The 12,099-nt window shown below is 35.9% G+C and overlaps 1 protein-coding gene and 1 pseudogene across 1 annotated transcript; both read left to right on the forward strand.

The window, feature by feature from the left end:
- Window positions 1-6,687: 6,687 nt before the first annotated feature.
- Window positions 6,688-8,600, forward strand: LOC103936148 (UDP-glycosyltransferase 76F1-like). The gene is made up of 2 exons (XM_009345992.3): window positions 6,688-7,274; window positions 7,660-8,600. Exons 1-2 carry the CDS (start codon window positions 6,794-6,796, stop codon window positions 8,568-8,570), a joined length of 1,392 nt encoding a protein of 463 aa, XP_009344267.2. The 5' UTR covers window positions 6,688-6,793; the 3' UTR covers window positions 8,571-8,600.
- Window positions 8,601-10,093: 1,493 nt separating this feature from the next.
- LOC103936139 lies at window positions 10,094-11,887 on the forward strand (annotated as a pseudogene).
- The last annotated feature ends 212 nt before the right edge of the window (window positions 11,888-12,099 follow it).

Here is a 12,099-nt window from a genome sequence, read left to right on the forward strand (position 1 = left end):
AAATTGTACTGTACTAGCTTATGTGGCATGTTATCCACTCATTTATCTTATGGAAAAAATTTGTTACTTCAACGGATTAAGCAAACTAAGTAGACAAAACAGTGTTATATTATTTTCTTTCACATATTTATTTGTTATTCATCAAAAAGATAAATAATATATAAACCCAGTTTGGGGACCACATAGAATAGTTTACAATAAAAGAGGTTGTGGGCCCGCTTTGCCTACTTATGTTGAAGTAGGTAATATTGCCTAATTTGGAAAGAGAAATGGTAAGCGGACTTCTAAAAATATAACTCTCTAATGACTTTTCAGCATGTTATGTCTTTGACATAATTTTTGTCCTAATATTATAAAATATTATGTTAAAAATGTGAGGTGACGGAGAGTTTATGAAAAATCCACTTAAAGATAATCTCCTTAACATTTCTTATTTGAAAGAGTATGAAAATTTTGCTTTATCGATTTTACTTGACTATTCACCATCTTCATTGTTGCTTTATCGATTTACAACAAACTAGATATAAAATTGGGATTGCCTATCATATTTATTTATTTATTTCAACTACATTTTTAATTATTAGAATTAAATTAATCCAAATTATATGCTCAAAAATCCAACCACTAGTTACTCTACAAAAACAACTTTACATCGTGAAAAGGTGTAAAGCTTGTGACAAAACCTAGTAAGCTGCAAAGCTTGTATAAGTAAAAATATATGATTAAAAATCAAACAATCTCAGTTTAAAAACATCATTTCATAAATTATTTGTACATATACGAAAATATCACTGGAAATCTCAAATGAATCCACACTGGCATTCAACTGACTTGTCATGATTGACCCACACAAGTACTCAATCATTTCTGTCATACATGTAACAAAAGAATGGACCTAGAGCGACACAGTTTGTACGAGGCCCGCAAGTCCTCAACCCACTCAAGTAACCAAGCAGGTAGTAGTCGCCCATGGCGGCTTAACCAAGCACAAATCCTCAGAGCTTACTGATGAGGCAATGATCGCGCATATATCGGCTTAACCAAGCACAATGATCCCTTAGAACTGGTATGGCCATCCAGCACCAGATTCATGCTAAAAAGTAATGAATGCCCAGTGCTGATTTTACCAAGCACAATCACTAAATAGTAATGGTCGACAATACAGATTAACAAATCACGACCATCATATACCATATTGTTATAGGTGCACACTCGATGTCTTTTAACCCCGTAATACTATGACAGCATTCCTTTATTAGCCCTTTCAGTTTGCACTTACTTCAAACATTCATAGATATATCATTTCATAAAATCTTATGATTACAAGATAACAAACACATTTATAAATTCATGTTATATCCAAAAAGACATTCTCGATACAATAATGGAGCACAGCAAAGGCAGGAGAGTGATCCTCTTCCCACTGCCGTTTCAAGGCCACATCACTTCTATGTTACACTGGCCAACGTTCTACACTCCAAAAGCTTCTCCATAACTATTATTCATTATTCACACCCGCTTCAGCCACCTCAACCCTTCAACCCTAAACCCACACTTCACTTACCATTCAATCCCTGTCGACCTATCTCAAGTACACTTTATTTAAACTTGAAAATGAAACTTAGAATAGTAAATAACAATTAAAGGAACAGCCAACTTTCAAGAGAGGTGCAGTTGGAGCATGGGATTGAGAGAGAGAGGTGAGGTTGAAAGAACAATTAGAAGACTGATGGTTGAGAAAGAAGGGGAATAGATCAAAGAGAGAGCCTTAAAAGTTGATGGAGAAGGCAAATCATTGCCTCAAATAAGGTGGCTCTTCGTAACAATCTAATCATTATAATTTTTTTTTTTTTTTTTGAACAAATGTTATCATCTACACTAAGAGTAAAAAGGAGAGCTTAGCCTCACAATGTGTTAGTAATAATGTGGTTCAAATCACATTTGGCAAGAATCAAATCTAAGATCTTTCACTTACAAATGAAAAAGAATATCACTAGACTGTAGTACTAAGTGACTATTGATCATTTTAATCTCATTCCTAATTTCAGTTTTACTGGAAATCAAAACTGATGCATTATAACGTTGGCTTTATACTACATAGTCTAATATTGTTAGTCAATCGATCATGTGCACCATACCATGTCCTAATATCAGTTTTCCTTCTTAAACAAAAACTGATATTTTCCTTATATCCTAACGTTGGGGGTAATATGTTTAGAAATTTATTATAATAATAAGCTCTTCGAGTTCTCATTCATCGGCCAATGTCTCCTTGTGATAGTTTTATATATGAGTAATGTTAGTGAGACTAAATTCTTAAATAAAATTTTGTAAACTAAATGATGTGGTTGTTGATGAGTGGATTATTACTTCAGTGTTAATTAATGTGCTTATTTCTTATTGGTGACACATCATTTAGTTTCAAAATTTAATCTTCTTAGCATTACCCTTTATATATATAGGAAATTTTTAAGGAAAGGGATGCCCATTTTTTTTTTTTTTAATAAAAATGAGGATTAGTTGTAGGATCCACACTACATCAAACTTTAATGATCCAAACTGTTTATTTTTCAAGTTGCACCTCATAGATTATCCTTGTAAAATATTAGCCAAATCGGAGATGTTTAAGACATTTAATTGGGTTAAATTAACGAATACTTTGTTATATAAGAAATAATGAAATTTTATCTTGATAATTAAATAGGCAAATGATTTTCGATTGAATTCAATTTTTGCAAGGATGATCTATGAATCGAGACTTACAAAATAGACGGTTCAGATCATTGAAGTTCGATATGGAGTAAGCCCTACACCTAATACCCATTTTTTGAAAAAAATGGGGATCCCTTTGCATATATATATATATATACACACACACACACACATTGTTATTCGACTCCAAAAATTTCATTATGCACTTTTGACAAGTGTATCTTTCTTTCTAGATATAGAAAGTTTCAAGTGCAAAATGAGAATTTTGGAGTATCAAAGCAATTCCATATATATATATATATATATATATATATATGTTTAGAAATTTACACTAAAAGGAAAAATGAAGATGTTCACCTGACCTGAATACTGCAAGTAAACACTTATAAGGGTTCTATAATCTGCTATACCAAGACATTGTCTTCAATGGGGGAAATCAACTCATAACGGCAATGTCTAACACGTTGATATGATTTTTACCATCTGTATAAATAGGGATAAAAACACGTAAAAATACTTGCAAGAGAACAAGGTAGTTGTAGTATAAACGACTCAAGCAACGTCGTTTTTCACATGGATTGAATGAATAATTTGTGTTTAAAACCAATTTTTAATTCATTATTTAAAACAAAGTTTGAAAAATGTTGATTTTAGAATTTAAAATAATAAAAAAAAATTTAATAAATAAATAAATAAAGAAATCAACTAGAAACCAATTTAAAGAAAATTAATTTAAAGAAACATTAGGGTTCCGCTGTCACTTTAACAATCATATATAATTCTTCCAATTGCTTATGAATTACTGCTTACATATTTCGAAGGTTAGGTTTTCCTAATATATATCCTACTTGGAACCTCCAATATAGAACGTATCTCTAACATACAACCTGTCTGGACGTTCGGATCGAATATGAACATGACAGACTCATTAAGTTTTATGAAAACCCTTTGAAAAACCCTGCAATCCTTAAGACGTAGTGTTCATCCTAAGTGAAATTACAATTATTAAACACAAGAAGCCAACAACAATTTTAGGGAACCTTCCGACCAAAATTGCATCAAATTACTTTTCTAAATATCCTATTGGTCGCGAATCACTAAGACACTTAAATAGTTTAAAACGGTGATTAATAATTCAAAACATGCATGCATAATATCATAAGTAAATTGTCACATCCCGGCTCGGGGCGGATCACTTCCCGGGCCCGCTCCACCACCGTAGCACGATATTGTCCGCTTTGGGTCTCGACCACACCCTCACGGTTTTGTTTTTGGGAACTCATGAGCAACTTCCCAGTGGGTCACCCATCATGGGATTGTTCTGGCCCTTTTCTCGCTTAACTTCGTAGTTCCTACGGAACCCGAAGCCAGTGAGCTCCCAAAAGGCCTCGTGCTAGGTAGGGATAGGAATATACATATAAGGATCACTCCCCTGGGCGATGTGGGATGTCACAATCCACCCCCCTTAAGGGCCCGACGTCCTCGTCGGCACACCACGGCCAGGGTTAGGCTCTGATACCAAATTGTCACATCCCAGCCCGGGGCGGATCACTTCCCGGGCCTGCTCCACCACTGTAGCACGATATTGTCCGCTTTGGGCCCCAACCATGCCCTCACGGCTTTGTTTTTGGGAACTCACGAGCAACTTTCCAGTGGGTCACCCGTCATCAGATTGCTCTAGCCCTTTTCTCGTTTAACTTCGTAGTTCCTACGGAACCCGAAGCCAATGAGCTCCCAAAAGGCCTCGTGCTAGGTAGGGATAGGAATATACATATAAGGATCACTCCCTTGGGCGATGTGAGATGTCACATAAATTGAAAAGAAATTACATAGTATTGTTAAGGTTTAAGGCTTCGCCCTAACAAAAGAAATTACTTATGAACAATCATAAAGCAAAATATTATTAAAAATAATGATAGAAAACACCTTGAAAATAAACTTGAATCGTCAAAAGCTAAGTAATGTGTCTCCTCCTCTTTCTCTCCAAAACCGTAATGGCTAAGTATCTTTATTAACCTACTACAAAATAAAGCCCTAAAAGGTCTTAGAGTAAAACTAGGAAACATAATAAAATAATAAACCAGAAAATAAAAGGTTTCCTATTTGAACTAAAATTTGGACTTCTCAGAAAATCAGATTTTTGACTTACAAATAAACTCGATCCCAAAAGGTCTCTTTTGAAAGCTGAAGACGCCCCCTATAAATCCTCAGAATAAATGTTCCTCAAAATATGCCATCTTGACCTCCAAAATACCCAAAATGTCCATAAACGTCAATCTGGCAAAGCTGCTCGCTGAGCCTTTATTTCATTGCCACGGTCAAATAGCTAAATAGAAAAATCTGAAACTTTGATAAATCATCTTGAAAGACTCATGAACCTCTTTCAATTTGAATCACTCCAAAATAACCAATAAATTAATAAAATTAGAGTAAAATATATAGTATAATATCGACTTATCACACACCTCAAACTACAATGTTGTAATGAAGCATCAGCGAAGAGCGGTTTCTACACTCTAAAAGATAAGTATTTTCTATAATTTTATACGTTTTTTTTTTTTTTTTTTTTTGGTCTAATTATAGCAATGAAAATTATCATATACTAATACATTAATTGTTATAAGAGAAGTAGCATCCATATCTCTAAAATTTCCAACAAGTTCTTGGAGCCCCAAGCGGTCACCCTAGTTGCCCTTGGTTAGGGCCGGCACTGTCCTACACCCAACATTTGGAGAAATTATAAGGTCCAACTACCAGACCAGCCCATCCCTACGGACCCAAATCGAACATTAGAAGTCAAATCTGCAAAGCCTTGTTCTTACTATCCAGACCGCACGTTTCAATTTAATCTTCAACCCACTCCACCTTTTGATCCAAGTTAGAAAACCAAAAAAAGAAAAGAAAAAAAAAAACGATGTCATTTTTTTTTCTTTCTTTTTTTGGAATAATAATGATGGTTTTAATAACATGGGAGAAAGTTGTCTTGGAGCCTCCAATAGGGCATCAAATCAATCTCCATAACAACAACAAAATGAGGGTTTCTTCGTCACATCGAATGCATCCAATCAATATATATACACATAACAGTCATCATACTTAAATTGTCTACTTTTAATTGATTCAAAATACTGGCGCATTGTCACTTAATACTACGATTTAGTGGTATTCCTTTTCATTTAAGTTTAATTTTCGGCAAAGACGAATTTAAGCTATCTTATTGCTAGGTTATTATGAGACTAAGCATACCCCTCCCCATTGATATAGATAATATTGTTTGTTTAAAAAAAAAACACTGGCATATTGTTCCTTTGGATGCTTCTACTCGCTATGTGCTTTTCCACTAGTTTTACCCTAGCTATCCATCAGCAGAAACTCCTCTGAATATTTTCTGATGCCTTGTCTGAGAAGTAAACTGCGAATGGTTTTCAAGTGTTCCAATGCAAAGATCCATATTTGCAGTAAAGAAAATGGAATTCTTAATCATAACTTAGTAATAGAGTTTTCCCATTTACCATAACAAGAAAATGATCGCTCAACGTGAGAAAGTAAGTTTGTACCATTTTTCATGCAATTTTATTTTATGAATTAGCAAACTCAAAAGAGAAGTATAGGAATGACAATATCTTGATAGGTTGCCTTGTAAAAATATGGTCAATAGACCTAAACTGATAAGAAAAACACATTGGAAAAATCTTAACAATCGATGAGAAAAACACATTGGATTAATATAATTAAAACTTAATTCGGATTTTTTTTGTGTGTGTTCAAATTGTTCCCAGTAGAAAAATAAGCCCAAAACCCAATTGGTAAATAGAGACAATGATATTCCTTGTGTATCTTTGTAAGCAATAACACGAAAGAGGTAACGACAAAAGGTGAAGGTGGTGGACACGCGGGATTTAGGGAAAAAACAGCACCAACAGAGCGATCAATAAGATAAGATTCCAGCCTGCTGTTTCCAGGGTTGCGTCATGCGTGAGCAAAATTCCCATATTTTATATTTTCCCAATCTCAAGCTCAGCCGCCTCAGCATTCACCAATAAGTTCACAGGTCACAAGCCAAACGATTGTCGATTCAAAAATGGAGCAAAGCAAAGGCAGGAGAGTCATCCTCTTCCCTCTGCCCTTCCAAGGGCACATAAACCCTATGCTAGAACTGGCCAACATTCTGCATTCCAAAGGCTTCTCCATAGCCATCCTCCACACCAGCTTCAACTCCCTCAGTCCTTCAACCCGAAACCCATACTTCACCTACCATTCAATCCCTGTTGACTTGACAGAAACCGAGGTCTCATTCAAGGATTTCACCGTTCTTCTTTCTATTCTAAATGCTAAATGTGTTGAGCCTTTCAGAGAATGCTTGTCCGGGTTGTTATCCGACGACATTAATTCGGAGGACCCCATTGCATGCTTGATCTCGGATCCTCTCTTCAACTTCACTCGATCGGTTGCAGAAAGCTTTAAGCTGCCGAGGATCCTGTTAAGAACAGGGGGTGCAGCTTCCTTCGCTATTTATGCTGCATTTCCACAGCTCAAGGAAAAGGGTTACCTACCAATATCAGGTACAATCTCAAGCCAACAAAACCCTATCATCAAATGCCTTGTTATCTCTTCGTTGTTACTAATAAATGCAATATGAGTAGATTGAAAACACCACAGCGAAACTAATGACTCGTTTTAAATTCTTTTTATACGTAGCACTTTTTTTCTTTGTCCGTAAGAGATTATGCAATATGTACTTTTATTATAAACATGTCAAAACATTATTAAAAACTCAGGTGCTTCTTAGGAAAAAAAACTTCAAAGTGATTCTTCTTCATAGCCAGGTTTGCATTTTTATGCCTTAATCCACCTCCTCATAAATTAGCATTTTAGGATATGCATTAAAGGGCAAAATATATATACTTACTAGGAACCTTATATTTGGCTTTTTATTTTGACAATTAGATTCTCGACTAGAAGAGCCAGTGACGGAGCTTTCACCTATCAAAGTTAAGGATCTACCAATGATGCCCAATTGCGACCCTGAAGATTTCTATCAACTGATAACCAACATGACAAATGAACCCAAGTCTTCTCATGGACTCATCTTCAATACGTTTGAAGATCTTGAGGGACAAGCACTTGCCACAATTCGCCAAGAATATTACCCCAATATTCCAATTTTCTCACTAGGTCCATTTCACAAGTGCGGCCCTACAACCTCTTCTTCTTCAACTAGCTTACAATCACAAGACCAAAGTTGCATTTCATGGCTAAACACTCAAGCGCCAAAATCTGTTGCTTATGTTAGCTTTGGGAGCGCTGCAAGGATTGATCACGCTCAATTTTTGGAGATTGCTTGGGGGTTAGCCAACAGTGGCCAACCCTTTTTGTGGGTGGTTCGACCCGGATTAGTTCAACAGTCAGAGTTGCATGATCAAGCCTTGCCGAATGGATTTTTAGAAGCGTTGAACGAAAGAGCTCATGTCGTGAAATGGGCTCCACAAAAAGAAGTGTTGGCCCACCCAGCAGTCGGAGCCTTTTGGACTCATTGTGGTTGGAATTCTACATTGGAGAGCATTTGTGAAGGCGTACCTATGATTTGTACGCCATATTTCAGTGATCAAATGGTGGATGCAAGATTTGTGAGCGATGTTTGGAAGGTAGGGTTGCAGTTGGAGCATGGGATTGAGAGAGGTGAGGTTGAAAGAACAATTAGAAGACTAATGGTTGAGAAAGAAGGGGAAGAGATCAAAGAGAGAGCCTTAAAGTTGATGGAAAAGGCAAATCTTTCCCTCAAAGAAGGTGGCTCTTCGTACCAATCCTTAGATGACTTGGTTAATCATATTTTATCCTTAAAAATCGTTTGGTTTTGAAAATGGTAATCCATCATCTTTATCATGTTCTTCAGAATTCTTCCACTTTTTTTTTTTTTTTTCTCTTGCCCGCTTACAAATGGTTGATTATCTTTTTCTCTATACAAAACACGATTCATGATCAAATACATAACCTCGAGTAAAAAATTTATGCATACTAATAAACATGCTCACGAGTAATGTACTTACTAATAAACAGTAAACTACTGGGCTTAGCAATGGAATCCGCCACCTTTGCAAACAAACTGTTAGAAATTTTTGAGTAGAAATCTTCATTCTACATTGTTCCACATTGGTCATCAAAGGTCTTCTCACTTTATAAGACTTTGTCCCTATTAGAAAATGACTGAAGTGATGAACCTTGAAGGGTAATATTGGGCTCAAACCTTGGGTTCAGTGATAGAGCCAGAATTTTTCACAAAATTGAATGATCCATTAAATTTAATAAAGAGAATAAAAAAATTTGTTTGACAGAAAAAGTACAGAGAGGAGGGCCGCAAATAATAGTTGATTATGTTGCTTTAGAAATAAAGTCGATTTTAAAACCTCATCTTCAACTCAACTTCTTCACGAAGACAATTCATTTTCTTTCTTATGTCTCATGGTTCTACAATTGCAAGCTTAAAGCCGTTAGAAATTTCTTACACAATGGTCAGGATGGGCCCGGGACTAGATAGCTCTGGCCATGCTTGAGTTTTGAGCTTTAGCGTATGCTAATTAATTGATAATTAATATATAATTAATTATCAAAAGATGAAGTCTGAAGTGATGAAAGAACGCCAGAGAGTAAAGCACCCATCTAAAAAGATGTCTTCCAATAAACACATCTCATTCTCATATCTCTTGCGAACTGACATAAACCTATTATATATACATCTATCTTTCATAGTTGGATTTAGATATCGATCTCTTATTATTTTTAATTATATAAATGTTTAAATCTATGATCAAAGTCTCCAATTGTCATAAAATAATGAATGTCTATTATTTTTAAGTAAGCTGACATATAGCAATATAAATCATAATCGTGTGACGTGGTTGTCAGTATTAATATTGGATAATCAAACGTGCCAACAACATAATGGTTTTTTAATCAAATTGGTACCATATATTGGCATAACTCCTTTATTTTGGTCGCTGAGATTTAAAATCGATAAAACTAGTTATTAAGTTTGTCTATCGTCAATCATTTTGGTCATTCTGTGAAAAATGTTCTTTCAATAAGGTAAAATGACAAAAGTGTCCTCAATTTTTTTTCAAATCACTTTGGTAAATTATTTATTAAATTAAGGGTATTTTTATCATTTTAATATTTCTTTGACTGAGATTTTTTTTATAAAATGATCAGAATGATCGATAGTGTACAAACTCAAAAACATGTTATATCGATTTTAAATTTCAAGTTACAAAATAAAAAGTAATGTCAATCACAAAACTACTTTATCTAAAATGCCTAACTTAATTAAATTGCACTCCTTATTACAAAGTCAACAGTCCTGGAACGGGAGTTTTTTTTTTTTTTTTCCTTACTTTTCGTGAAACATGTGTCCTGAGCGTAAAAAACAGAGTTTCCGCTGACCCTATAATAATAGTGCATATATGAAATTCATAAGCTGACTAGTCAAACATTCTCGATCAAAAATGGAGCAAAGCAAAGGCAGGAGAGTGATCCTCTTCCCGCTGCAGTTTCAAAGCCGCATAAATTCTATGCTAGAATTGGCCGACGTTCTACACTCCAAAGGCTTCTCAATAACTATTATTTACACCCGCTTCAACTCCCTCAACCCTTCAACCCGAAACCCAAACTTTACTCACCATTCAATCCCTGTTGACTCATCCGAAACCGAGGTGACCACGAAGGATGTCAACGTTATTCTTTCTTGTCTCAATGCTAAATGTGTCGAGCCTTTCAAAGTATGCCTGGCTGGATTGTTATCGGATGATGTTAATTCAGAGGACCCGGTTGCTTGCTTGATCTCCGATACCTAACTTTCACTGCACTCGATCCCTTGCGGAAAGCTTTAAGCTTCCGAGGATCATGTTAGAGACCGTGTGCGCCACTACCTTGGTTTTTTATGCTGCGTTTCCTCTTCTCAAAGAAAAAGGATACTTTCCAATACAAGGTACATCGGATATATGCTTCTTTCTTTCTATGTTGGTTACAAGAAAATAGCTCTATACTGATATCGGTGGCATAGAATGAGGTTGGTAAAAGTTTAAGGCGTTGATACTTGTTCCTACTGATTATTCCACACAGATAGTGCATTTAGTTTTACCGGAATAATTAATCCGACAAAGCCTAATAATACAAAGTGCCTTTTTACTCACCATTGTTACATAGTGTTACTCATTCACGTGTTATAAACATGAGTGAATGTACAAATACTTGAACAACTTACATTTGGCTTTCTATTATCTTGGCAATGATTAGATTCTCGACTAGAAGAGCTAGTGACAGAATTGTCACCTATCAAAGTTAAAGACCTGCCAACGAGTCCCAATTGCGATCCTGAGAAACTTTATCAAATGGTCGTCGACTAATGAACCAAAGTCTTCTTATGGACTCATCTTAAATACACTTGAAGATCTTGAAGGACATGCTCTAGACACGATCAGCCAAGCACACCTGCCCATTGTTTCCATTTTCCCAATAGGTCCATTTCACAAGTGTTGCCGTACAGTATCCTCTTCAAGTAGTTCATTGACACAAGACCAGAGTTGCATTTCATGGCTGAACACTCAAGCGCCAAAATCTGTTGCTTATGTTAGCTTTGGCAGCGTTGCCCAGATAGATCAAGCTCAATTTTTGGAGATTGCTTGGGGGTTGGCCGATAGTGGCCAACCCTTTTTGTCGGTGGTTCGACCCGAATTAATTCAAGAGTTGGACTGTCTTAAAGTGTTGCCTAATGAGGTTTTAGAATCGTTGAACGGGAGAGCTTACATTGTGAAATGGGCTCCACAAAAAACAAGTGCTGGCCCACCCGGCAGTCGGAGCCTTTTGGACTCACAATGGTTGGAATTCTACAATAGATAGCATCAGTGAGAGGATCCCTATGATTTGCATGCCATTCTTTAGTCAACAAATGGTGAATGCAAGAAATGTGAGTGATGTTTAGAAGGTAGGGCTGCAGTTGGAGCATGGAATTGAGAGAGGTGAGGTTGAAAGAACAAGTAGAAGACTGATGGTTGAGAAAGAAGGGGAAGAGATCAAAGAGAGAGCCTTAGAGTTAATGGAAAAGGCAAATCTTTGCCTCAAAGAAGGTGACTCTTCGTAGCAATCTATGGATGGCTTGGTTAATCGCATTTTATCATTATAAATTGTTTGTTTTTTAAACTAAAACCCATATGTTGTTTTTAAACTGCTTTCATTGATCATGTATTATAGCATGAACTATCATGATGCATCTGTCTCATTGTGTTTAAAGAAAGTGGTGGTCAATCATCTGTGACGTAGGACATATATGAAGAATTGACTTCTATATCCTATACGTTCCTAGGAATTAATTTTGCTCGTTAACGAATGAGGAAG

The sequence above is a fragment of a genome, unplaced genomic scaffold (assembly GCF_019419815.1).
Source record: "Pyrus x bretschneideri cultivar Hongxiangsu unplaced genomic scaffold, Pyrus_bretschneideri_v1 Contig32, whole genome shotgun sequence".
NCBI lineage: Eukaryota > Viridiplantae > Streptophyta > Magnoliopsida > Rosales > Rosaceae > Pyrus > Pyrus x bretschneideri.